The sequence below is a fragment of the Condylura cristata genome, unplaced genomic scaffold (assembly GCF_000260355.1).
Source record: "Condylura cristata isolate star-nosed mole 26May11 unplaced genomic scaffold, ConCri1.0 scaffold00018, whole genome shotgun sequence".
Taxonomy (NCBI): Eukaryota; Metazoa; Chordata; class Mammalia; order Eulipotyphla; family Talpidae; genus Condylura; species Condylura cristata.
The window spans coordinates 21,879,535-21,905,893 of NW_004567119.1; the positions used below are offsets into that span (position 1 = coordinate 21,879,535).

Consider the following 26,359-nt stretch of genomic DNA (forward strand, 5'->3'; position numbering starts at 1 on the left):
TTGGGGACCCAATGCAACCTTTTAATTCCAAGCAGAGTCCCCTCCCCCAGCATTGTCACATACACACCATGGAAAGGGATGCCAGGGTCTGGGCAGGAATGAAACCCAGATCCAGGCAAAAAAATAATAATCATATATATATATAATTATATACACATAGATGTCTGTAGAGGAGAAAAGCTGGGAGTGTGAATAGGTATGGCAGAGAGGTGAAGAAAGCAGCTAGGGGGTGCCCCAATAAATTACATTCTTTAAAGAGCATAGTTAGGGGTACATGGGTGTGGGTGGGACCTGGTAGCCGGGACACCAGGGCGTCTGGTAGCTTGGCCTTCCCATCCCATCCAAGGGCGCCTGAAGGCCCAGGCAGTGCCTAGGACCTGAGCTGGTGCTAGAAGGTAGCATTCTAGCTCACTCTGCTTGGAGGCTGACAGTGACTGGGATTTCGTATAGGTGACATCTCCACTCTAAGCCAGGGCTTCTGGGGGAAGCCACAGGCTGGAGCAAGAGGCTTTGAGCTTGGGGTGCAAGGAGAGGACAGGGCAAGCTGGACGCAGGTGTTTCCCTGCTGGAGGCTGAGCTCCTGCTTGCTTAGATGCCCAGTGCAGGGGGTGCTGATAGGGGAGGTGAGGAGGAGGCTCAGGCTCACAGGGCCCTGACGCTCTCCCTCCCTGCCTCATGTTTACCCTCCTCCTGCTAGGCCAGAGGGTGCCACCTTTTGGTCAGGACAGGCCTGCCCACTAAGTGCCATGTCCTTTTCTCCTTGCTTGTTTCTGGGGAACTTCATGTGGGGGTGGGGGCAGGGAGAGGGCACACACTCTTGCTCTTTGTGTGGGGGGCACCAGGCCACGTGTGCCGTGAGGACCAGGGATGAGACAAGACTCCTCGTGGGGAAGAGAGTCCGGGCCCCAGAACGCTGGCACTGCGGAGATCTTTATGCCCTCCACCAGGGGGTGGAGCAACCCCACTGAGCGCCCTCACCACTCCCCCGAGAGATGATGCTTTGAGGTGTAGCAGCCCCCACTCCAGAGTCTGAAGCAGCAGGGTTGAGGGCCAGTCATGGAGAGTGTGGGGTGATCAGAAGAGAGAGGCCTTTTTCTTGAGTTCATTCCGCTTCCACAGAGCCAGCTTGCTGAACTCTTCAGGTGACATGGAAAATACCCTGGAGAAGTCTTCAGCTGACAGATGCCTCTGCAAGGGGACCAGGGCATGGGGCTGGGATGAGTGCCTGAAGGGGGCATTCACAACAACCGGCCCCAGGCTCCCTGCCCGGCAGCCGCTGGGTAGCCCTGTCACCCGGGCACACTTCCCCAGCCTACCTCAAGCCTCATCCGATCCACACCTGGAGGCAACTTGGTTCGCCCCTTGTTGGTCACCACCAGCATTTCATAGGGGTAGATCTGGGGGAGGGAGAGGGCTGGCTCAGGCTCACAGAGGTCCCAGTCTGCATAACCCCCTGTACCCCCAGGCCCCATATCAGCCTTCAGGGGCGACTGGGGCCCATGCCAGTTTGCCATTTCTCTCTCCCAACTTGCCTGGGCCCCTCCCAACCTCAACTCCAGGAGGCCCCTTAGCCATTCACTGCTCTGGCTTCTCCCCCGCTGGCCCACCCATGGTAGATGGTAAGTGCCCTCCCACCACCCCTGGCTCTACCCCTGCCCCTCACCTTCTGCTCCAGCACACAGGGCAGGGAGTTCCCCCGGTCCATCCTCCCCCTCTGGCCCTCTCCGTTCTGGGGAGACCAAAGCCGCAGTGAGCCAGAGTGGGGCAGGGAGACCTCTCAGACTCACCGTGGGCTTCTTGCTTCTCACCAGGATCTCTGTGCCCCCCCCACCCCCGACAATGCAGTTGCCAGTCCTAGCTCCTGGTGCTCCGTGTTCCCCTCCGGATGACACTCACCTGCAGGCCTGCGGGAGAGAAGCAGCATTACTCAGAGACAGCTATTTCAGCAGCCTCTGACCTACCAGCTCAGCCTCCCTGACCTCCAGCCACAGAACCATGCCATGGCACAGGTGCCCCTCTTCCAGCTTGCTGGCATCAGATCTCCCCACTTCTCACCTGGGCTTCCAGTCTCACTCCCCGATGATGGGCTGAAGTCCGTGGACTGAAGCTGGAAAGGGCAGATGGGATGGGATTAGCGGAGCTGAGCAATCTGCACTGGGCCCCTTCACACTAAGGGCCTTGCCCATGCCAAGGAGTCCCTCAGAGGCCTCACGTGCACCCCTTGCGCTAGTGTGTCATCTCTGCTCTAGGACCCTTACCCGGCTCAGGGTAGTCCTGCCATAGGCCGGGAGAGAAGAAGACTTAGACGTTCCTCCGTGCAAAGCTGGAAGACAAGAGGCCCTGGTTCAGTCCCTTTGGCCTGACAGTCATTTGTGAGAGGACTACCCCCACCCCCACCGCCCCACCCCCCAGTCACCCTGCCAGGGTGGGCCTGGGGAAGCTGTGAACCTCTGTTGGCTTTGAGCTCTTGTCCATCACCTTCAGTAAGAGACACTGTGTGGGGCCCTCCCTGGTGGCGCAGCACTGGGAAGCTAAAGCCACTTCCGCATGAGTTCGATCCCCGCCTGCCCCGGAGGTGACCCACATGGCGTGGCAGACCTCTCCTGACCCGCCCGCTGCTCCCCTCAGCAGTGTACTTCGTCGATCTGCCTGTTCTGCTCCCCGCTGTGTCTCTGGTGAAGCCTCTCACTACCCCTGAGCCTCTGGCCTGTACCCCAGTTCTGTATGCACAAATAAATAAATCTTTAAAAAAAAGAGAGAGAGAGAGAGACACTGTGTGTGGCGCTGGACTGTCTCTAATGCCTCCCCTCTCTAAATAAGGCCCAGCAGGTACGTTGTGGGCCCGATGTCTGAGTGTTAAAATTGATAGCCAAAGCTGTCGTGCTATGATATGGAGGATGTTGAGAACCTCTGGGGTACAAACAAATCTAAATAAAATTCAGTAAAAAGAATCAGATTGTTATATTTTCTATTAGAACTGTCAGTAATCAAATTTCAAGTGTTTGATGTTGTAACACAGAAGCCATTTTCTCTGCACCTTCAGCTGCTCACTTGCACAACCTCACATTGGCACCATCAGCTGTCGTGTTCAGCTTGCACGTTTCCGAATCTCACTAGACTTCCCAGCACTGCAGATTATAATTCAAGAAAATTTGTTTTCCGCAGTGGCTCCTCTTGGAAGGATTTTGTATGACCTAAGGTCCTTAGTTTAGGCAGATCTTAAAGCTATTTCTTCATCTCAGCTACCAGGAAGGGCTGCATTTTAGACAACCTGGGCTGGAAGTTGTTTGCAAGTTTCATGAGTGAGCCCAAAATGTGGGTGTTTCCCCCCTTAGTACTTTTATTTTTTTCACCTAATCACCTAAAATGATCCCTTTTGTAGTCATCATTCATCCACGAAGCATTTCACTTGTGCAGTTGGCGTACATTTCTACTTAAACGGACTGATGGAACTTCAACCTACAAAGCACCAAAAAGGTTCGTCTCGAATGCTGATTTACACTTGCAAGTGGTTATTCCAATTGTCAAGTCAAGAACACACCTGCTCATGATTCTAACTTGTTGGGCTTGATTAGCTACGTGGAACCTACTTGATCTTCTGATAACTGATCATTCACATGAGCAAGGACGTCGCCTGCGATGCGAGGTAGACTTGGCTACTGAACTTCAAAAGACCAAAATGGAAATTAAAGAGCAAATTTTGGCTGAACAGCAAATTCTGATGGAAACTGGAGACTGACTTCAACCTTCAGAAGACCTAGCTGCCTCATTCTTGCAGCCTCAACTGTTCGCAGGCCTGTTAGGACTGTCCCCTGCCATATCACCTGCAGCTTTGGGGATGCCCTAGCCTTACATAAACCCTGGCAGTTCCTTGACTCCCCCAGCTCCATCCTACATGAGACAACCCCCTCAAATGGCTACCCCAGATTTCCTTCCCACTAACATGTCAACCCGGAGCCCCCCCCCATCTGAGACCCTGCTCTGAGACCACACCTCCTTGTTTGCCGCTTCCCCAGTCTCCTTGGCAGCTCGGCAATCTCGGGGAACCTCCGGTGTCTCGATTCCCCCCACCTCCTCTGCCCTTTGACCTGTGGCTGGATACATTCACTGCTTTGATGAGCACTCAGCAGCTCAACCTGGCCCAGCAGCCCTTTCCTTACAGAACTCTGGACAGATCAGGCTCCTCTGCCGACACAGTCTGTGCAGCAGCAAGATTAGTATCCCTGCAGATGCCAAGTCTGTGTCAGTTTCTTTCCTTTAGAAACTATTCCAAACCTGCACCAGCCTCACCATGCCTCACCCTCTATGCTCTGTTGAGACAACCTCAATTTCCCAGGTCTTGGTCCCTACCCCTCCGAGGAACAAGCCTCTCAAGCCAGCCTCCCACACCCCCAGGCCAGCTGTCCTTCCGGCAGCCTCCACTGCACCCAGATGAAGGAGCTCACCTGGCACTGCCTCCAGCGCCCTCCCCTCTCTGGAGGGCTCATTTTCTCCTGATCTTCCTAATACAAAAATGCTGAAGACTACCCCTCCAGCTTCCCACTGGGTCAGGCTCAGCTCCCACCTCCACACCCACAGAGGGTGCTTCAGACCCAAAACACCCCAGCCAGTTTCTTTATTGTTCCCCAAACCTGCATCTTTCATGATCTCAGGTCCAGATTCGTCAGCACCTGGCGCCAAGACAAAACTCAACTATCTGTCCTGAACCTCCCACACTCAAACCGCCATGAGTGCAGATCCCACCTCCTACTCACTCCTCCAGCCCTTCCCCTCCCCAGACGGGATGTTATTTTTAGTCCTTACCTAGATTTGGAAAGTATAGTAGGCTGTCTCCAAGGATGGCTTGCAATGTACCCTCCCATCCTGACGCGGGGCTCCTCCCTCGGTAAGGGGCATTTCTTTGTCCCCCCTCGAGTCTGGGCTGCCCACTGACCGGCTGACCATGAGACAGCAGTAGAACAATGACAGGAGACTCCAGGCTAGGCTCTTAGGGACCTTGTAACTTGTAGTTTGGGGTTCTCTGATCCTCCTCTCCTTCCCAGCTACCAGGTTCTAAGGAAGTCTGGGCTAGGTTTGGGTGGTCAGAGGTGCTGTGTCCAAAGTCCTGTCCCCACCCTTCACGGTACACTCTGGCTCTCTTATGCCAGGCTCCCAGAGGCCCACGGAGCTGGCCAGGTGGTTTCCTCTTCCATCCTGCACCGGAAACTTTTCTCCCATGCTCACTTTTTCATTCTTCAACAAGATTCAGTTCACCCCTCCCAAGCCCCAAAAGTAACAGTCTCATCTCACCTCAACTGGCCACGCAGCCCAGTTTAAACCCCAGTGCCTTTCCCTCCTGATGGGACTCATAGGAGGACAGGAAAATCTTTTTGGTCTATATTTCCCAGTGCCTAGCACACAGCAGACACTCAGTAAATATCGGTTAAACTACATTTGCTACTTCACTTTAGATGATGCTCTTTTGCCACTGAGTCCTGCCCCAAGGCGGGTTTCCCGGCCTGGGGAGATCATGAGCGCCTGAGGCAGAGCCCAAGTCCTGGGTCTCTCATGCCCCTGGCAGCACAGTGCCAGGTGGGTGGCAGACAAATGCAACAGGCCTCTTGCTGCCAGCTCTGGGCCTGGCCAGGTGAATCCAAACCCCCACCATGGCACTCACAGGTGTGAAAGGGGGTCCGGTCAGGCAGGGAGCGGGTTTTCCTCCGGATAGGCAGTGACTTCTCCATCTCTTCCTTCAAGATCATCTTTCCCAAGTTGGAAGTAACCTGGAGAGGGAGGAAGGAGCCACGACTCAGAAATTCATTCCTCATCCCCCAAATTTTCAGAGTTGGGTAGACTGCCGGCAGACCTAGAGACTGATTTCCTGGGGGCCCAGGCACCCCGGGGGGCCCATGACAGCCTGTGTTGTGGTCCAAGGCACAGCTAATGGGCTTTGGCTGCCTTTAGAGCAGGAGTCCGACCTGCTCTCCCCAAGACAACACGGGGGTGGTGCGGGTTAAGAGTGGAGGGCGGCCAGTGCTACCTTACTGAGCTCCTCTCGCTGCCGCTCCCGGAGAGCCTTCATCTCATCCCCCGAGTCATCCTCTTCCTCCTCCTCTTCTTCCTCTGCTCCTCTTCGAGATGCCTTCCGCTTCCTCCATTCTGTCTCTGAGGAAACAAGAGCAAGCAGAAGGGTCAGTCCACCCTTACCCCACCCCTGCCGGTAGGTGTCTACTGCCCCTTAAAGAGAACACTCCAGTTACTACAACAATAATTAAAGCAACATGGCCTGGCCTTGCAGTGAAGCACTCCACACTTAAATTCGGTGGGGACCAAGCTCTTGTCTTGGTCGTTCTGTTTCTCTTTGCAAGAGCTCTTAGCACAGAGACTAGGATGCGGCAGGAATTTGATAGATGTCTGTTGATGTTCACGTCCAATACATGAATGGAAAAGTGAACAAGTGACTAATAAAAAGTTGTACTGAGAACATAGGAATGCAGGGGATGGGTGAGCACTGAGCCTGGAGGGTTCGTGAAGGTGGTAAGGGCACGCAAGGACACTGTAGGACATAGGGTGAGGGCTGGGATGAGAGTGGGTTCAAGGGGACTCAATGGGGGGCCAAGAGGGAGGCTGGTGAGGTGGTGTCTGGGCCTCCCCCTTGCTGCTCTCCAACAGCTCCTCTTACCTACGACGGCCAGCGACGGGGGACATGGCCAGTAGTCAGTTTCTATCTTGGCTGGCTGGTTGGGGTCGGGGGGCTGGGCTGCAGGGAACTTAGATGACTCGATGATGAGGTCCTCGATAAGGTGCTTGCTCTGAGGACTGCCTCCCATGGACTCTGCAGGTGAAGGTCAGGGTCAGTCCAGGCACACCCTGCCCTGGAGACCATGTTGGTCTATCCATAGCCCCCAACTCCCTCATTTTCCCTCCTTCACCGGAGAACATGAGATAAAAGCACACCTAGAGCTGGGCAAAGGTTATGAAGTTATAGCTGGTGCCAGCCCTCAGTACCAAGGACAGCCCTTATGCCCCCAGCATACGATGGGCTAGGGTTCAATTAGGGGAACCCTCACCTCTTTGCTTGTAGATGGGTGGCTTCTTGTAGATGTTGGAATCTGGGCGGGTGGTCTCTGTGGAGAGGGAATGAGAGCAGCTGAGAAGGAGGGGAAGAAGGGTGTGGGGGTGGTGGGGAAGGCCGTCAGTAATGTGGATTGTACAGTAGAAGGTAGGAAATTCAAGGGTTCCTGCCAAAAGCCACAGCAGCATGGAAGCTTCTGGCGCTGTCCTCAGGCTGGGGGACTTGTTGCACTTTTCTAAAGGAGGAAAATGCAGCAGGACCAACTCTGGGAGCTCTCCTGGGACCCTGGCATTGGGGACCCCAGTTCTGTGGTAGCCAGTTCCATGGTGTGCAACTACTCCAGAGAGTAAGGAACTGAGAGGAGGGGTCTGGGGCTCCTGAAGGGGAAGGATGCAGCCAAGCTGAAGGTTTGACCTACCAGGATGGTGGAAGTGGGGCAGGCTGGTCCGGGGGGTGCCAGTGGTCCTTGGGGCTGTAGCCTGAGAGAGGGTTCCAGGGGACCGGCTCTCTGCCCACACCTGTAGGGGACAAAGATGGTTCCCTGCAGCTCCCAGGTCCTCAACCTACCCCCTCCAACCCATGTAGATGTTACTTCACCTCACTCCCTCATCCTGTCCCCCGCCCTAGCGGCCCACATGTCCCAACCCCAGGGAAGAGGCAGGATATCCAAGGACTCAACCTGCTGATGGCCCAGGTAAAAAGGGTGAATGAGGTCCTGGGTCAGACAGATGGCTGGGCACAGAGCTGGCCAGTAACAGGGTGAGAGCCACTGATTCTGTCACTGCCTGGGCCCCCGCAGAGCCAGGTCTAAATGTGTGGGGAAGGGGAGCTGGGCCCTGTCAGAGCAGGGCTGGGCAAGTGTCAGAGTAGGGCAGACTCACCTCTGGGGATGGTGGGGGGGATGTGGATTTGGGTGACAGCGAGCGCTGTGAATGGAGAGCAGGCTGGTCAGAGCCACAGAGGATTAAACCCTCCTCCCTAAAACCCCAGGGGCCTCTCCATCCCCCATTCAACTCTGCACCCTTGCCTGGCCAGTTTCTGATGGCCTCTTCTCCCTCAATCCTGCCAGTTCCCAGAGCTGGCTCTGCATTCTTACCGGGCCTGTTCTCCCTTCTAGCAGAATCCCACTACCCCTTGGATGCAGGAAGAAGCCACAGACCTCGGAGCAGTGTGAGTGCACAAGGGCTACCCTGAGGTGGTTAAGTCCCTGTACCAGAGCCTGACAGCGAACTGGAGGGAGGAGACCTACCAGCATCCAGGATGGAGTCGGGGCTCCTCAAGGGCCGTTAGGCCTCCCCACAGCCTGGCCCCCTCTCCCCCCTTTCTCAAGCACAGTTTACCCAGTACCCGCTGAGTGTTAGCCCATGCACTTGACTACCTCGTGAGGCGGACAGGCAGCAGTATCACTTTTACTTTACAGGAGGGGAAACAGACCACACATTCACACAGCTCACTGAGCAAGACTTCCAGCCTCTGAGTTCGGTGCTCCTGAGCGCCTGCAAGCGCCTTCTCTTCCTGCCCACGCCTCCCTGCTCCTGCCCAAGCCCCCTGTGCTGCCACCATGCAACATGGCCTCCCACTCTCCACACAGCGCTACCCTCCACCCCAGCCCCTCTCTCCTGTTCTCACCGGCACCGGTCAGCAGGCTGATTCCCCCACAGTCTGCCCCCCCCCCCGAAAGAGAGCAGGAAAGGCAGTCCACACCCCCCCACACTAGTGTGGTTGGGCGAGCCCGTCCCTCAAGTCCTGTTCCAGAGGGGCCTCCCACCCCTCACCTCCCGACTTCTGGGAAGGTCCACATGCTCCAGGAGAGAATAGGTAAAATGGGGCTCATAGATCATGAGGTCAGGCCGCTCAATGTCCAGGATGGCCTTGTCCTTGGGGATGGCGGCCAAGTCTTTGTAGCCCAGCACCTGATTGTCCATCTTGGCCTGAGAGGAAACAGAGCAAGTGGAGTGAGTATGCTGAAAGCCTTCCCTACAATCCTGGCCTCACAAGCCACGCTTGTAATGTGTTAAGGAGAGAACAGGGGGCCGCTTTACATAACGGTTCTTGTAAGTTAACATTTCTACTATTTCAATTTTAAGGATTTCAGTGGTAGCCTTAAAAATGACAGCCGGTGGTCTAGCACTTGGGGTACCACCAGACCTGCCCAGTGGAAGGGGGTATGGAGAATCTTCTCTGCATATGTAGGTCCCAGTAGCACTATCATCCAGGAGGTTCTGAGTGAATCAGCTGTTCAGTCAGGGGGGGCACCCCGCCCGCCCTCCTCCCAGCCTGAGGCTGCTGGTGGCCTAGGGTACTCACCACGATGCTGGAGGGAGAGCCAGGCACGCTGGAGTCTCTGGAGGAGCTCACGCTCCCAGGGGAGGTAAGTGGTTGCTGGGAAGAGTGAGAAGGGGGGGCGGGTGGGAATGTGGTGCGAGCGAGGGCCAGGCAGGGCTCTTGGAAGGTGGCAGAGCAAGCTTGGGGTGGGGGGGGCGGGGCCCTCCCAGAGGGCTTCCCTAGGCCTCTGGGGTCCCGGGGTGCGGCGCTGCCGACAAACACCAGGTGGCACCATCCATTCCCGACTTGGCCCCCACCCGGTGGGCGCAGTCCCCACACACCTTCTGCAGCCGTTCCATGCAGCGGCGGGGCAGGTCACTGGCGGAGCCCTGTGCGCGAAGGGAGACGACAGGACGTCAGGCTCTGCCCGGCTCCGGGGCGCTGCGCGCTCGCGGTCGCGAAAGCAGAGAGGGCGGTCCACTGCGCTGTAGCGTCCTCATCCCTCGGCGACTCTCCCGGCTGCAGACCGAGTGCTGGGCCTGGCAGGGAGGGAGAACGTGCCAGCCGGGGGTGTACCTGGGGGGGGGGCGGCGGCGGCAGCCCCTCGGGCTCCGCTGGGAGTGGGAGAGCTGGGCTGACGGGCGGCAGGGCCCTCCTGGGCACCGGGCACCGGCTTCCGGCCAGCTCAGCCCTGAGGAAGGCCAGACATGTGGACCAACGCAGGAGAGTGAATGGGGCTGCACTTGTTTTTTTGAGCCATTGTTCTCGGGCTGGAAAGGAAATGACGGCAGGGGCCAGAGGTCTGCGGTGCAGCCTGTACACCCCTGTTTTGTCACACCTGCCCTGCCCCTGCGAAACAGGCCGCAGTCCAGTTCCAGGCCAGGCTTCCCACTGCCCTCGGCTTCTGCCATGACTTTTCTCTCTGGCGCTATGCTGGCCTCCCTCTTTCCACACCCGCCCAACCTACTGTGCCACCTTAAGTCCGCAAGATAGAACACAGAGGGACCCATGCCAGTGAGGTGGACACACTGGGAAGAGGCACTGGAAGGAAGCCCACTTTGCATGGTCAGGTCAGTGGGGGCTGAGCTGCCACTCTGCTCCAGGCTCCACCCAGCCAAGGGAGACTCCATCCCTTTTGCCAACTGGTGTGGGAGGAGGGGGGAGGGGCGGGAGGGGGGGGGAAGGCTCCCTCAACCTGTCTCACAGGCTTTTGGAAAAGCATCCTATGGCCGCAGGTCTGCCTCCCAGCTGGGGCTGCCCTCTGAAGGGCTGCTTGCCCACTCAGCACCCCTGGAGTGCCTAGGGCCTTGGCACTGTCTGCTGCTGTAGAATCCCCTGAGCCACAGCCCAGTCTTCCCTGTCCTTCCTCAGTAACTCTTAGCGGCTCCCTCCCACCCCACCCCCACAGCCCACACAATAACCATTCAGTGACTGCCTGGCTGAGTTTCCAGTGTGATAGGGGCAGCCGGCAGCCTCTCCTCTCCACTTGCTGACCATAAGCCAGAGTGAAGGGCCTAATGGCTACAGAAAGTACAGGGAAGAGGCAGCACCATACTGTGGCTAAGGTCAAAGGTCAGAGTGGACCACCTGGATATTGTACCGACCCTGCTTCTCAGAAACCGTGTGACCTTGGGCAACTTTTCTCTGTGCCACATTTCTCATCTGTAATATGGGGAAGAGTAACAGTTACTGTGTCATAGGGTACTCTGGGTATCAGGTCAGTTTATAACAGGTAAAGGGCTAAAAAACCACAATTCTGTGTGGAGTGTTAGCTACTATTATTATTTCCATCCCCCAAGGACTGGTGAACTTAGCTGACTTTTCTAGTGTTCTTTGTGATGGAGAATCATGAAAGACTGAGGGCACTGGTATTCCCAGTCTTATCACCTACTACTTTGTATCAGGCCATTGTTTTACTGTCTCCACCACCCAAACCAGCCCTTGCTGCACAAGCAGTCCTTACTCCCACTTCGGCTCATGACCATCTCCGGTTCTCAGTCCTTTTCTGTATTTCTCAGATCCCAACCATCTTTCAAGCCCTCTTCCTCTGGGAGGCCTCCCCTGTGATTCCAGTCCTCAGTGGTATCCCAGTGGGACTTAAAAGAGAACCAGGCAACTGAATCTGAGAACCAGGTTAAAAAAAAGAGAGAGAGAGAGAGAACCAGGTAACTAACTCAGCCCTTGATTATATGTTTCCTGACATGGAAACATGTTTTTTCCCTCGTTGAACAACTGCTAAGTTTTGGAGGATAAAATAATAATAGCAGCTACCATTTTTAATACGTTAAGTAGGCACTTCGACAGTTTATAAGGATTATTTTTTGTTGCATCTCTATAACAACTCCACAAGGTGAATCCATTTTACAGACAAGGAAACTGAGGTTCAGAGAGGTTAAAACTTGGCCAGAGTCAAAGAGTTGAAAATGACTGGGGCTTGAGCATGGGGGCGATTGACAGAGCCAGCCTCGTACTGTGCCGGGTGCATCACAGGCATACGCGAGGTCCTGCCACTGTTCCCAAGAGCCAACGCAACTCCAAGACAAGAATCCGGCTATCAAAGTCACAGTAGGTATCTGGTGCCCATGGATAGAGTCTTCTATTCCAGAGCATCATTCTTCTCTTACCTTCTTAGAACTCACTTTTTAATGCTTTCCACTAGGTGTCTGACAACCATAGTAACCTCCAATAAATATTTGAAGATCTGTTAACTCCCTTTCACTCATGTCTGATTTTTACTTTGATAAATCATTGACAAATTTGCTATACATGGGCTTAGCACTAGAGGTAAACTAGCCCATTATCCATGTACCCACTCAGGTACCCACTCATCCACCCATTTATTCATTTACCATCCATCCATCCATCATCCACTCACCCATCTATCCATCCACTCACCATCCATCCATGCATCCGTGCATGCATACATATATATACTCATCCTACTCACCTGTCCATCCACCCATTTAGTCACTCATCCACTCATCATTACCCACCTGTTCATGTACTGTTTTTCTATCCTTTCATCAAATACTTTCTGCAATGCCTATAGCATCATACTCTGTGGTGAGTATTATGGAGAACAGAAAGATGAATCAAAGGAACTTAGCTGTCCCTCCAGAAATGAGACACAGATAGAGATAACTCCGTGCAAAGCAGAACACTACATGTGCCAGATAAGATAGTATGAGAAGCTGTGAGAGGTCAGAGGAGAGAGTGGTCACTCCTGTGGGATATGAGGAGGGGAAAGTAAATGGGGTTTCATAAAGGAGGAAGTATTTGAGCTGGCCCTTGAAGGATGCCCAGTTTGAGATCATGCAAAAACTGAAAGGGATTCTTGAAAGAGAAAGCAGCGGGGTGAGGGTAGGACATTGGGAAGTGCTACTAAGTCTGGGGAGCAGCAAATGTGGCTGGATCACAGGGCTTAGGGGTGGGGTGGGAGGTTGGGGGCCAGCTTGTGAAGGCTGTGAACTCAGACTAACGGATTGAGGATTGAGATTGTATTCCGTGGTCAACAGGGGGCCATGGCATGCTTAAAGTATTTTTTAAGCCAGGCCCTCCCTGGTGGCGCAGCAGGTTAAAGCACTGCACTAAGAAGCTTAGGCCACTTCCTCATGAGTTCGATCCCTGCCTGCCCCGAGGAGATCCACATGGCGGCAGACCACTTCTGACCCGCCTGCCGCTCCCCTCAGCAGTGTACTTCATTGATCTGCCTGTTCTGCTCCCCACTCTGTCCCTGGTGAGTCCTCTCATCCTCCGCATCTCTGGACTGTACCCCAATTCTGTATGAATAAATAAATATTTTTTAAGCCAGTAAGTGGCGGATCCAGACCTTTGGGAAAATGAATGTGGCTGCAGCTTGGGGGACTGAACAGGAATAGGCAGCCCCCAGGGTGCCCAGCAAGGAGGCTGTGGCCAAAGGTTGGGGGCGGGGGAACTACGGGGCTGGATCTGGGCAAGGGACCAAAGATGAAAAGGTGACAGCTAGGAGAAATCCTAGAGGCAGAAGGTGCAAAATAGGACTTGATACAGAGAATAAGGCGGACAGGTTGCAAGCTCCAGAGACAGAAGAACGGAAAGCAATGAGTTGAGCTTTTGCCAGGCTGAGAACGAGGTGGGTGAGTAAGTGAACAGGTAGGAATGTCCAGGAAGAAGAGGAGGTTGGGGAAGAGGCTGGCAGGAAACAGAGATCTGGGAGCCATTTGAGCTGGAGGTGGTCTGAACATAAGGTTGCTGAGGGAAAAAGAACGTCACTGTCACATCCTGGGGGACTAGAAGGAAAAAGCAGCCAGATATGGCATGAGGAGGAGGAGGAGGAGGAGGAGGAAAAGAGACGGCCAGCTCTGGGAAGGCAGGGACTGATCCAGTGATTTTTTAAAAATATTTATTTATTTATTTATGCATACAGAACTGGGGTACAGGCCAAAGGTGCAGGGGTGGGGAGAGGAATCGCCAGGGACAGAGTGGGGAGCAGAACAGGCAGATGGAGGAGGTTACACTGCTAAGGGGAGCAGTGAGGGGGTTCAGGAGAGATCTGCTGTGCCAGGTGGCTCACCTCCGGGGCTGGGATCAAACTCCCACTGAAGCAGCTGCAGCCAGCTTGCAGTGCTGTGTCCTAACCCATTGCACCACCAGGGAGGGCCCAATCTAATACTTTTTTTTTTTTTTATATTTTAGCCAAAGGTCTAGACTAGGACATATGTAGTAAATATTGAAGGAAGGGAAGATGCCTGAGGAAGTATTATGTCATGGAGCCACTGTAAGAAAAGGAGTGATAACTCGCAGTTTGAGTGTGGGGCCTGATGAGCTTATTTTGGAGGAACAGTGCTGCCTCAAGGTTGGGGGTAGCAGGTGAGGGAGGCCTGGCCGGGACATTCAGGGGCGTGGGGTGCACGTCCAGAAGGGCAGGAGGGGTAGACGAGTGCCTAAGGAGGAGGTGAGGTGAGGTTAGGGGAGGAGAAAGTGTGAATAGTCTGTAGGCCATGGAGGGAGCAGGCCCTGAAAAGTAGAGGGAGAGAAGCTTTCAAGGAGGGCAGGCTTCTGTCCAGCCCCGCCGACGGACTGGTTTGGAAGCAAAGCTCAGCAAACTCTTCTAATTCTAAAAGGAGCAGAAGCAGGCATTTAGGGATTTATGGGGCATGCAGAGGGAGGTGGGCCAACCGGGAGGCTTGTTTCCTCAGGAAGTGAGCGGTGAGGCCAGGTGGGGACGCTCAAGGAGGGTGGAAGTCAGGCGAAGCCGGAAGTGCATTAGGGAAGCAGAACCCTGCAGCGGGCAGGTGAGGGCCGAGGCTGAGCTGGCCAGGGACAGTGGAGAGATCCACTCTGTGTTCTGGAGTCTGCAGGGCTGAACCTGGGAGTGGCTGCCCTTTGAACACCAACTGCAGTGGGGGTAGAGAGGGGGCAGTGACTGGGGGGGGGGAGTGACCACCCTACCAAGGAGGGCGGTGAGGGCTGCAAGGTGAGCCTTGTCACCAAAGTGCGTGGTTACGGGAGGACCCCTCCACCACCACCACACAGGCGCAGCCACTCAGAAGTGTGCTGGGGGGGTGGGGGGGGGCAGTGGGGCTCTGCTCTGTCTCCAGTCCTGGCGCTTAGGCCTGGGTCTCCTCTCCCTCAGCCCTGACCCACACCCCCAAGGCCCTGCCCACCAGCCCTCAGGGCGTTAGGAAGCAAGTTGGCAAATTTAGGATCTCCCCCTTTTGAGGGTCATCTGGATTTTAATTTGGGTCTATTCTGGTGAAATTTTAGGCCACAAGGGAAAATGTTTTAGGAGTGGAGGAATGTATGAGAGAGATAACCAGGCATGCTTGAGCTCCAGAGAAAAGGTTTTCTTGGCTTCTCTTAAATCCTGTCTTGTCATGTGGGCAACTGCTAACTCTACACACGTGGAGCCGCCCCCCCCCCCAAAGGTAATTTCCTTGCGAGACTAGTCAACCTGCCTCTCCCCCTCTCTCTTCCTCCTCCACCCCAACCCCTTTTCCTCACATACTTGCTTCCCCTATGCACGTGTGCTCCCTGGGCCCCAAAAACCTTCCCTGCACTGGCCCCAGAGGGCAGGCTGCAGCAGGAAGGGGGAGGGGCGATGGAAGGAAAGGGAGAGGACCACAGAGGAAGGCAAGTCCAGCGGAAGGGACACCTAGCTCAGCGACTACGCAGGCTTCCTTCACACACCCCTTCACGGCCACCATCCTGCCACCCCCACCTGCCTGCCTCCAGCAGGGCCTTATCTGAGCTGCCAGCCAAGCCCCACCCACAGGCCCACCCTCAGCTCCTGGGGGCAGTGATAAGAACCACCCACCCCAGCTGGCTCTTGTTCAGGTGGGGATAACCAGACTGTGGTCCACTTCTGGACGGTCACAACTGAAGGGTCACCCCGCAGAAGCCCAGTCTCGCGTCCTTAGCCCAGTCTGCTCCTCTCCAAGCCACCAGCCTTTGATGTGTGCCAGTCACCATACCAGGGACGTCAAGCTTCCCCTCACTTCACATAACACAGAGACTTCTTCGTCTAGAGGCTGACTAACCAAAGGCTACCCAAGTGGAAGCCAAGCTGGACTTCCTGCCCAGGCCTGTCTTTTCTGTAGGCCCACCCTGCTTTAGCAGGCCCCAGAGGCCCTGCTTTAATCTGAACTTAGGGCTTGGGGTCCATGGGGTTGGCAGAGCCACCAGAATGCTGCTTGCTGGCCTGTTCAGGGGTTGAGGCGATGGCTCAGTCGGGCGGGAGGAAGCTTGCTGGGCTACAGACAGTAAGCGAATCATGAAATGAGGTGGCCAGCCAAGTGGGCTGGGGTCAGGGCGGGCAGCAGGACCTTTGCCCCTCTCCTTCCCCCACCCTGCCTCTCCCCTTTCTGCTGTTTTTCACTCCGTCCTTCTTTCTTCATCTTTTCTCCCTCTGCCTGTTTCCCTTTCACCCTCTCCCCCTCCCAGCCCCACCCCCGCAGTTACTGTGGCAACAACTCAATGCCAGAAATAAAGGCAAGATCCAGCTAGGTCACCCGTTCCCAAAACAGCACCCCAGGGCGGAGATGGGAAAAGCTGCCGCAGGGAAGGCCCCAGGGTACTGGGGGGGCGGGGCCTGGTGTGTGTGTGTGTGTGTGTGTGTGTGTGTGTGTGTGTGTGTGTGTAGGTGACAACACACTTGCCCAAAAGACATGGCCAGCAGCGAGGCTGGCGCACACCTGCACCGGTGCCCCCAGAGCATCCTTCCTGCAGCGACGCCCGAGGCCTGCGCTTTGTCCAGGGCTGGCAGAGCAAACCCTTCCTCTTTCATTTGCTCTATCCTCCGCCGCAGCTTTAAAGCCCCGTTCTGCCTGTCTGCCTGTCCTGTAATGCCAGCACTATACAGTGGGCTGTCACACTCTGGGGAAGGGGGGCAGGAGGTAGCCCAGAATCTGGGTGTGACCCAAGAACCCACCTGTTCAAGGCCCTCTCCTGCTCCGATGACAGCAGGGCGGGGCCCAGAGGCCCCTTTCCTGCCCTGTGCCCCACACAAATATGCCTCCATTTGCCCCCTCTCCCTCCTAGCTTGACTTCCCCTCTCCTCTCTCGTTGCCCTCCCTCTGGAGGGCCCCTCTTCCTGTGCCTCCCCCTCCCCTGTGCCCCACACTGCTTGGTCCTGCTCTGGCCTCTCTAGCAGGTGCAGACACTAGTGTCATTTGTACACAACAGGCAGGGAGCGTGCGAGGGTCTTGGATCCCAAATTCAGCTTTCTGCAGCCCTCCTATTCTGGTCTCTCCATACCTGTGATCCCTAAAAGAGGGATGCCTCAGACCTGCACCCCAGGATGGACAGCCCAGCACAGGTGTCTGGCACAGGGTGCTGGAGGGCAGGCAGGCAGCACCCAGCCAGACTCACGTGGGCACAGGCCGTGTACCCACACGGAAGCAGTTGCAGCACTCACGCACCCTGCTTGCGCGATCACTCCCCCACGCTCCCGGTGAGGCCCCCACACAGTGACACATGGTGTGGCTGACGCCCACTCGCACCCACCCACCGACCCTCCCCTTGGCACCGGCTCTCCGCGCTCACAGCCACCGCACCATGTGCTGACACCTCTCCCGGAGGGCTGCACGCGGACAGCGACATACGGACAGCCCCCCACTTACCCTGGCCCTGGGGCTTCTCATGCCCCCCTCCCGCTCATAAAGCCAGAGACTGGCTTCCTTCTCCTAGGCCTGCCCCGTGGCACTCTGCCTCCTGTGCATGGTCTCTTGGGAGGGAACACCAGGAACGGGCATCTAGCCTGCCAGGCCCGGAGGGTAAGGCTGGTAGGGCTCCTCCAGGGCATGTGGGCTGGGCTGGCCTTCAGCAGTGTGCCCACTGTGCCTAGGGAGCCGGGAGCCACGCCCTGCCACTCAGCCCAACTCGGCATTTGGCCTTCACCCCAGTCTGGCCAGTCCTGGGCTAGAAGGGGGTTCGCTAGGGCTCTCTCCTCAAGCAGGGGCCACACCAACAGCATCCGGGGCTCTGTATGAGCACTCCCACCCCAAGGGGCCTGGTGGGAGGGAGGCAGGCTGCAGCCCTTTCCTTTTCCCATTATTCCACAGAGGAACACCCCCTGGCCACCTGGTGCCCCACCTCTGGCACCAGAGAAGGGACCCGGGGTGGCAGCGTGGCACATCCCAGTCCCTTTTCCCCAAATCAGAAGGAGATTTGATCAGATCAAGCCCCACCAGTCCCAGGTTCTGGCCACCCAGCCACCCAGCCCCACTCTCCCTCTGAGTCAGGGGCCAGAGCTGACTCCGTCCCTCGGGGGTGGGGGCATCCCCGCCACCCCCCACCCAAAGCTTCACTGCCAGACAGCGGTTGTAGTCCAAAGCGCCCACCCACAGGGAAGAGGGGCCGGAGTCCCTGCCACCTACCTCTTCCCAGACCCCGTGGCCAGGTGCTCAGAGGCCCCAAGACCAGGCAGGGAGGGGGCACAGGCCCAGCTCCCAGGGCCGCTGCTTTTCCTCACAGCCTAGGTAACAGGCGTCTCCTCCAGGCACCCAGCCGAGCTTTCCCGGGAGCTCCGATAACAGGAAAAAAGCTGGCTTGGGGTGAGTGGGTGGGGAGCTGGCGAGGGAGGGGAGTGGTCTCAGCTGACGGCCTGACCTCCCTCTGGGCCCCCACTCAGCTTCTGCACCAGTGGCTCAGAGGATCGGAGCTGGGGAGCTGCGTCTGGCGGTGGCGGCAGGCGGGCCAATGGCTCCCCCTCCCAGCACCCTCCCCACCTCCAGCTGATAGCGTGTGGCCGGTGGAGGGTGTGTGTTTGCCTGTGTCTGCTCTTCCACCGGCTCACTGCAGCTCAACGCATTTCAAACAAGAGGAACACTAAGCCGGCATCATGACGAAGCAGAATCGGAAGCAGACGCGGCCAGTCGCTGGCCTCTTCCCTTTCCCACACCCCCAACCTGCCATGCTGTTCACCCTCACAGCCCCCCAACCTCCACAGGGGAGGGGGCCCTCCAGATAACAGAGGGGTGACCACGCCCGCTTTTTCCAACCACCTGTCTCTCCTTCTCATCACCGAACAGTAGCAACCGAAGCCTCTGGGGGCCCGGCTTCCCTGGGGTGCAAAAGGGCACAGATGCCAGGGGTGGGGTGTGGGCAGGGATGTTGTTTAGTCACCCAAGAATTAGCCCTCTCCAGGGGAGGGACTCGTGGGAGAATGTGAGAAACCAGGTCAGACTGGGTGACCTGAATCCCCTGGGAAGTCAGAGCACAGTCTGAAGGAGAAGGACGCTGCTTCTCCACAGTCCCTTCATCAAAAAGGGACTCCTACCAGGTGACCCCAAGTCCGGCACTGAGGCACAGAACCACAGGGAGGTGGCTTCCAGGTCTCCGGAAAACCTCCACCTCTCTGGGAGCCGAGCTGGGCTCGGCTCCGTCTTGGCCTTTTGGCTCTGTGGAGCTCAGAGCAGAGACTCAGTTGTGACCCTGGGGTGGGGAGGGAGCGGCCAGCCTTCCTGACCAGCCCTCCTGACCAGCCCTCCCCTCCACCTCCAGCAGACTTGCTTACCTAGGCAGCCCTTACTGTTGCCCGGGTAACCGCTGCCCACAGCCGGTCAGCTGATAGTGTCAGCTGTCACTGGGGTGATCTAGGGTCTGGGGAGGGGGCTCTTGAGTACCTGAATGGAAAACCACCTTGGGGGTGTTGAGGGGGACTGGTGAAGATGTGCCCCCACCCCACCAGGGTTTCTTTCCCAAAGAAGAGTGAACAGGAGAGACAGGTAGGGACTGGAAAGAAGGATGCATCTGGCTAGTGGGAAGCAGAGAACATACCCTGAAGGATGGGCTCCTGAAAGGAAAAATGCAGGAGGTAGGGAGCTGAATGACTGAGAAGGAGCAGAGAGAATGCAGACCGGTAGCTCTGCCTGCGTGCTGGGGGTGGGGAGCTGGGGAGAAATCTTGGGGTGGGGGGAGAGACACAGGATCCATCTAACTACAGGGGGAAAAAAACACAGGCCAGGTGGTGGTACAGGAGGGGGCATTCTGGATGTGCGGGTGTAGGGGCAGCCTTGGAGGGGACAACCAGCCCAGCTCTCTGCTTTCTGCCCCTTCAGCCCCACAGCCTGCCCTGGAGTTAGGGCCTGGGAGCTTGAGGTGCGCCCTGGCTCCACCCCGCTTCTGCTCCTCCACAGCCCCCCACCCCCACAGGGGACCAAGAGGCAGGTGCTTTTCTGTCTCAACCCTTTAGGACCCCTGATTTTCCCCACAATCTTGGATCCTCCCCTGCTCTCTCCCCACCAGACCCCACCCCTAGAGATTTGTCTTCCGGTGTGAGCAGCCCCAGAGGTGGGGCTGGAAGGAGCTGAGGCCGCTGCCGGGAAGGACCCTACCGGCCTGGACAAGGCACTTCACGGGAATGGGTAGGCGTCGCTGCACCAGGGTGGAGAGGGGAGCATCCTCCTCAGGGAAACAAGCACGGGAGTGGGGGGTTGTGGAGAAAGGAGGGGAAGGGAGGGGAGGGCTCTCTGTACCTTCAAGGGCCTGGGGCGTGGGGCAGGAGCAGAGCTTCCTCGGTGACATACACCTCCATCCCTCGGCGCATCTCCTCTCCGCCTCCCGTTGCCAGGACAACCTGCCGGCTCAGCCGAGGCAGGGAGGGGGAGGAGGCTGCCTTGGCTCCTAAGGCCTCTTCTTCAGGGGTGGAGGGAGGGGGTCTGAGGCTGGCTTCACGGCTGGGCTAGGGCTGCGGCAGCTCCGGGGGCCAAGGTCCCACGGAGCCCCACCAAGTCGCCCCCGCCTGCCATAAGACTGTTCCTGGAGTGAACCCAGGAGAACCCTAATCAGGGCCAGACAACAGGCGGCCTTGGAGAGGGTGGCAGGACTAGGGAGCTCACCCCTTTCCAGAAAGCTCCGCATGGATTTGGGAGAGAACCAAAGAAACACAGAGTGGACAGCCCATGTGAAGGGTCAGAGCGGTGGCGACCCACTCACTCTCCTGACCCGGGAGGCAGTCAGAACCTGGGGTCACACTCCTCCACTCCTTCAAGATTCCGCTCCCACTATTGCCCCCTACTCCGTAGGAATGTCCCTCCACGAGGCACGCCACCTGGGGCAGGAATTGTCTTCTTCCCATCAGCCCTGGAATCCGGGGGACTGCAGAGTTAGGGCTCCCTCTGTCGACCTGAGGTGTAGCGGCTGTCAAGGTCATTCCTAGCTGAGAGGATCTGTGTGTGTGAGTGTGTGTGGGGGGGGGGGCGAAGGGAGGGTGCTGGGGATAGGGCACAGTCAGGTCAGGAGACCCTTCTCTCACCTGCTTCCACCTGGCCTAGTCCTGTGGAGACATGCTCCCCTTCTCTGCACCCCTCCCCTCCGGAAGACCAGACTCCTCAAAACCACCTGGAGGGTCTTCTACTGTCTGCCTGCCTCCCCCACCCCCACCCAGTCAGGCTGGGCTGAGGTAGAAGCAGAACTTTCCCTCTATAAACAGACAACACTGAAGGCCAGGAGCCTATTAGCCAGGCTCCAGGGCGGCTCTCCGAACACCGCTAGCCATAGGCTAATAGGAATAGCATACCTTCAGGCTCAGGAGTGTCTAGGCCTTGAGGATGGGCACCTGTGTCCACAACAGGGGGGTGGGACTCCAGCCCCTCTCAGGCAGGCGGTTCAGGGCCCCAGACACCTAGTTCTTGGCTTCTTTTCTCAGCAAGGTCACTGGTGCCAGACGTCCTGACAGGATTTTGGCCTGGGCCGGCCCCCTCCCAGGCCTGGCTTCTCTGCGTTCTCTCGGTCTCACTCCAGTGCCCCTCGCCCCGCCCCACGCACCAACCTTTGGGAAAGGGGGAGCACCGGGGACACTCCCTCTGTGCCTATGCTGTCTAAATATTAACTCCTGAGGAGGCTGGCTAGGCCTGGGCCCTGAGGAGGACAGGCCACAGAGCACCGGAGGAATGAAAGTATGGTCAGGGGCCCAAGACGGACAGAGCCTGTCTCCCCGGCGTTTGGAAGCAACACAACCCGCCTCTAAGCACCGGGCCTCTGACTCTCCAAGCAGACCCCAAACCTCAGCCCTCAGCAAGACCAGCCTCTCCCCCAAACCCTGACCTCTTGTTGCATTTAGTCACCCCCCCTTCCCAAGCCCCTCAGTAGCACAAAGACCGTAATGTGGCCCAGACACTTCTCACCAGTTCTCTACATCAACCCACAGGTCTAGCCAGCCCCAGGAACTGCTGGCTTTCCCTCAGCACACCTTACGTTTTCTGCCTCAAAGTCTTTCTTTTCATGCTGTTTTCACTCTCAATATTTCCCTTCTGCGGTCTTTGCTGACCGAAATTCCGCTCATTTCTAAGGATTGCGCAAACTGCAGGCTCTCCACCTTTACACCCACTGTGCCTGGGAGCCAGCTGGGGCGGGTGAGAACACCCCCTCCAGGCCCGAGGACCTGGGGCAGTCTAAGTGGTACCCCCACCAGCAAGGACTGATGGTATTTAGCCTCTGAGTTAGAGCTTGCACACACACGGCTAGGGAATCATCTCACCCCCTAAGTGAGCCCTGACAAGTGAGCAAGCCTTGGGAGCTGCCTGGTATACCTCTGAGGCCTGTGTCCACTATTGTCCTTATTCTAGAGGCTCTTATTTCCTCTTTCACTCTTTGGCCTACATCAGATGCTACTTGCTAGCTTCCACGTAAGAGAGGTGTGGGTTGGGGGACGACATTTCCAAAACAGTTAAGTTTCAAGTGCTTGATGAGGGTGACACAGTATTCTGCCCATCTGGTTTAGCGGCCAAAGGCTAGTAGAGTGCTTGTATGTCAGATGAAAAGATTTTGAGGGATTGTGTAGGGTCCCTCCCCACCCGAGTCAATGTAAGGAAGAAGGCAGGATTCTGGTCTCTTGTCTGGGCTGGAGCAGATGCAGGCTGCTGCATTCTGCATAACTTCTTTCTGGACCTTCTGTCAGTTTATTCCCAGATAACTCCTCTGTGTTGCAAATGCTGGACATTGTTGGCAAAAACTATTTCTACAACTTGAAGCACTTGCTCTCTGGCAATGCAGATGACACAAGCACAATAAGCCAGGCAGGCCCCTGGCAGAGATGCCAGCAGCCACAGAGGATGCCACCTCTGGCGGCGAGTGGGGTACAGAGAAGACGGCCGTCATCTGGACATGCAGGCATCTGGAAGAGCGTGCTGAGCGGTGGGAATGCTGCGGACCAGGGTGGGTGCAGCATGCTTGCTGGATGGCAAGGGTTGCACTTTCGCCAGCATTCTATAAGCGGGTGGCGGTGAGGAGGGACAGAACTGGGAAGAGGGTCTGGACAGGGCTGTACAGGAATCTTGAAAACCACATGAAGGAGTGTGCAGAGACTGTGAAATGTGGGCAGAGCTGAGGTTCATGGCAGGGTAAGGGAAGCTGAGCAAACGGTGTGGTGTCCCGGTCAGGAGGTAGAGAGGCATTTAGGAAACTTCACAGTCTCGCTGAGATAGTGAGGTCTGACGTGGGGCAGGGCTCCAGAGTTTGGGAAAGAACAAGTCATGGGCAAGGGGATGTTAGCTGCGATGTTGAGATTGCACAGGGAAAGAGGAATAGAATAAAGAACAAGGAAACAGAGAATGGCAGAGGTCTCAGGAAACACTGCTGTGAACAGGAGGCAGGAAAGAGACAAGGCTGCGAGCAGAGTAAAGGAAGGACAGGCAGGTGACCAAGGCGGAAGGAGGAGAGACCCGGGAAAGGGTGGTCCTTGGCAAAGCCCAGGGCTGTGAGGGGAGGGCATCTAGGACCAGCCTTCGGCTTGATAAGCGGGAGGTCACTGGCCCTGGGTCTCAGAGGGACAGGGCTGGATAGTGATGTAAGTGGAAGCCAGCTCGTGAGGACTAAAGAGCGAATGGACTGTCCCCCCCTCTCCTCCCCATTTCCTGTGTTGGCTCCGTTCTGCCTCATGGGCTCTTTGGAGGACAGGACAGAGGAAGGGAGATCAATATGTAGGCTATTCTTAGCCAGAGTCCTTGGTAACCCTAAAAGGCACCAGGGCTGAGGCATGCCACTGCAATCTCCCTCCACCTCGTCACTTCCTCAGGGTGGCATCATCTTGCTCTAAGTTTGCTTCGTTCATATACAAGCAAGCAGGGTGTCTGTAGCCTGCTCTGGATGGTCTGAGGTCCTTGGTGGAAGTCTTCCCAACCCACACATATCAGGTCCCTCTGAGGTCCCATTACCAAAGATTCAATTTTTGGGGCTCCATCCTTCGGGCATCTTCAAATTGCCAGTTCAGAATGAGCTGGACAGATTTTCCCAGAGTCTGAATAGTCACTGGGTATGGGGCAGAGACATTAAAGGAAGAGAGAAGGTTCACTGAACCAAGCCAGGGACCTGAAGCTACAACAGGCATCAGAAACGCTACTCTCCAGGTTTGGGGTGGGGCCAGCGCGCTCTCTGAGAAGGCACAGGCCTCCAAAGCTGCCCTCCTCCTGGCCCTTCCTCATTCTCTTTCCCTCCCTGGCAGGTCTCACCTCAAAAAGCAAGAAAGGAAACAGAGAGGGCTTTCTGGAGCCGGCCCCCAGAGGCCTGTCTGTGCTGGGGAGGTCAAAGAGAGGGAGGGAGGGGCTGGAGAAAGGCAGGGAAGAAAGCAGAGGCCAGACAAAGGACCCTGTCCACCTTTGAAGCGGTCTCTAACCCGAGCCAGGGAGGGGTGGGGGTGGGGCTGAGAGCCTGTGGGGGGAGGCAGTCTGAAGTTTTAAAGAATGTCTCAAATTCCTGCGGAAATCAGAGGGATTGTAAGAGTTCCCCCTTTCCAACACTCCTCCTTTCCAGCCCTCCCCTAGCCCCCACAAAGTCCAGTCCTCCACACCTGGGGGCTCCCAACCCTTTGTCCTCAGGTAATTGCTGGGCGTTGCCCCTGTGTTTTAAATCTCATTGAACTCACCAGTTATCAGCTGTGGCTACAGACCACCCTCCTACAGCCCCCACCCCCTAAAACGACCCCCAACACGTCTGGGTCTCCCGAGGTCTCCACCGGGATTAAGGCTCTTTGTGATAGGGGGAGAGAAGAAAAGCAACCTGGTGAAAAGCAATTATGACAAGCTGGAGGGAGAATGTCTGTCCTGGGGCCTGGGGCCTTTCCTCTTAGAAGCTGCCACCTCAATTGTACAGAGTTGGGGGTGTCGGGGCTTTTCTCTGTCCCCACTCTGCGTGGGAGAGGTGAGTGCCCCCTCACCTCCCGGCCCAGCGACTTGACTGCTGCTTCACTGACCTCCCTATTTGAGGACAGCGAGGCCCCTCCCAGCTTTGCATTCTGCCCTTATTTTTAGGCAATTTCTGGGAGAGGGGGAGAGAAAGGGAACTTACTTTTTTCATCTGTCTCCACAATCCCGGCTCCTAGCATTTTCCCAGAAAGAAGAGGAAAGGGAAACTGAGGCTGAGAGTAGGGGTCCGGTCAATCCGCAGAGAAGAGGGTGCAGTGAGGTATTTCTCCCAGAAAGCAGCTTGGGGGTGGGTTGGGGGGGTGCTGCTAAGAGTCTCCCCCTAAAATAACATTGAGCGCCACCGGGAGTGCAAAGAAGGGGGGTTTTGTGGCCTCTGGGTTCACACCCAAAGGCCCGAATGGGAAGCCCACCCATGAGGTCTCTCTGGGGCAGCCCTCTCGGGGAGACGTCACTCAGGTGTGGCCCCAGCCACCAGCGGGGGCCCGGGACAACAAGAGGCCATTCCTTGCCCTCAGCTTCCACCTCAGCCCTCCTGCCCCACCCCCACACTCCTCACCAGAAAAAAAACGTAATCTCGCTCCAGGCAAGGAGGCTTCAGCTTCCCTTCCGCGGGCGGCCGGGCGGGCGGGGCCTTGTTCCGTGGACACCGCCCTGGGCGCCTGGCCGGTGGGTCCCACCACCCGCGCACGCGCCTCGGCCCGGGTCCCGGCTGGACGCCGGCTCGGCTCGGCCCCACGCCCTCAGCAGGTCCCAGGGTTTGAGTTTTCGTCACCCCAACAGGTAGCACGGGACGCCGTGAAGGCCAGGAAACCGGAGCCGGTGCGGAGGGAGGGGCGCGCCGGCCGTCCCCAGGGCCTGGGCCCGCCCCGGGCGCCAGGCTCCCGTGGGGCACAGGGCCCGCCGCCTGGGGCCCACTCCATCCCTGGCCTCCCGGGCAGGCCGGCTCTGCTGCCCGCCACCTGCCTGCCGGAGTGCGCCGCCCGGCCGCTGGCTATCCAGAGAGAGCCCCTTCTACCTGTTCCGCCTTCGTGGCTAGCACCTGGCTTCTCTGCGCCTCTTGGAGAAGCAAGTTTGTTACCAGCGGAGTCTCGTGGGGTCCCTCCACCCCACCCCAACCCCCCTTCAGATAGCCCATTTGCAGGAAAATGGTTTTATTCTGGGACTGGGAGCTAGGGGTGGGTGTCAGGCCTGGGTAGTGGAAAGTAGGTAAAGAATGGCCAGCCCGGTTTCCTCCCTTTTTTTTTTTTTTTTTTTTTTTGGTTTCTCCTGAAACAAAACCAGAAATCCCTTCCTACTGTCTGGCAGGGAAGAATTTGGAGGCTGAGGGGCAGAGTGAGGGACCTGGGAGCCACCTCCAGGGTCTGCAAGGCCTTCAACCTGCTGACCTTTCCATTTGTTTCAGGGAGCCCCTACAGTCCCT

The 26,359-nt window shown here is 56.9% G+C and overlaps 1 protein-coding gene across 9 annotated transcripts; it reads right to left on the minus strand.

Moving 5' to 3' along the window:
• Positions 1 to 25,703, minus strand: DMTN (dematin actin binding protein). 9 transcript variants are annotated; one of them, XM_012726875.1, is made up of 16 exons: positions 25,496 to 25,703; positions 9,661 to 9,858; positions 9,362 to 9,436; positions 8,830 to 8,985; positions 7,936 to 7,980; positions 7,473 to 7,572; positions 7,050 to 7,106; positions 6,662 to 6,814; positions 6,020 to 6,144; positions 5,657 to 5,762; positions 2,259 to 2,323; positions 2,056 to 2,107; positions 1,897 to 1,904; positions 1,664 to 1,729; positions 1,317 to 1,397; positions 1 to 1,188 (listed from the first exon to the last, which is right to left on the minus strand). In XM_012726875.1, the coding sequence occupies exons 2-16, from the start codon at positions 9,676 to 9,678 to the stop codon at positions 1,075 to 1,077; spliced, it is 1,221 nt and encodes a 406-aa protein (XP_012582329.1). In that variant the 5' UTR covers positions 9,679 to 9,858; positions 25,496 to 25,703; the 3' UTR covers positions 1 to 1,074. The 9 variants fall into 9 exon arrangements, with proteins under 9 accessions (XP_012582329.1, XP_012582328.1, XP_004685472.1 ...); XM_012726874.1 differs by lacking the exon at positions 25,496 to 25,703 and adding an exon at positions 20,275 to 20,386; XM_004685415.2 differs by lacking the exon at positions 25,496 to 25,703 and adding an exon at positions 18,175 to 18,560.
• Between the last annotated feature and the right edge of the window lie 656 nt (positions 25,704 to 26,359).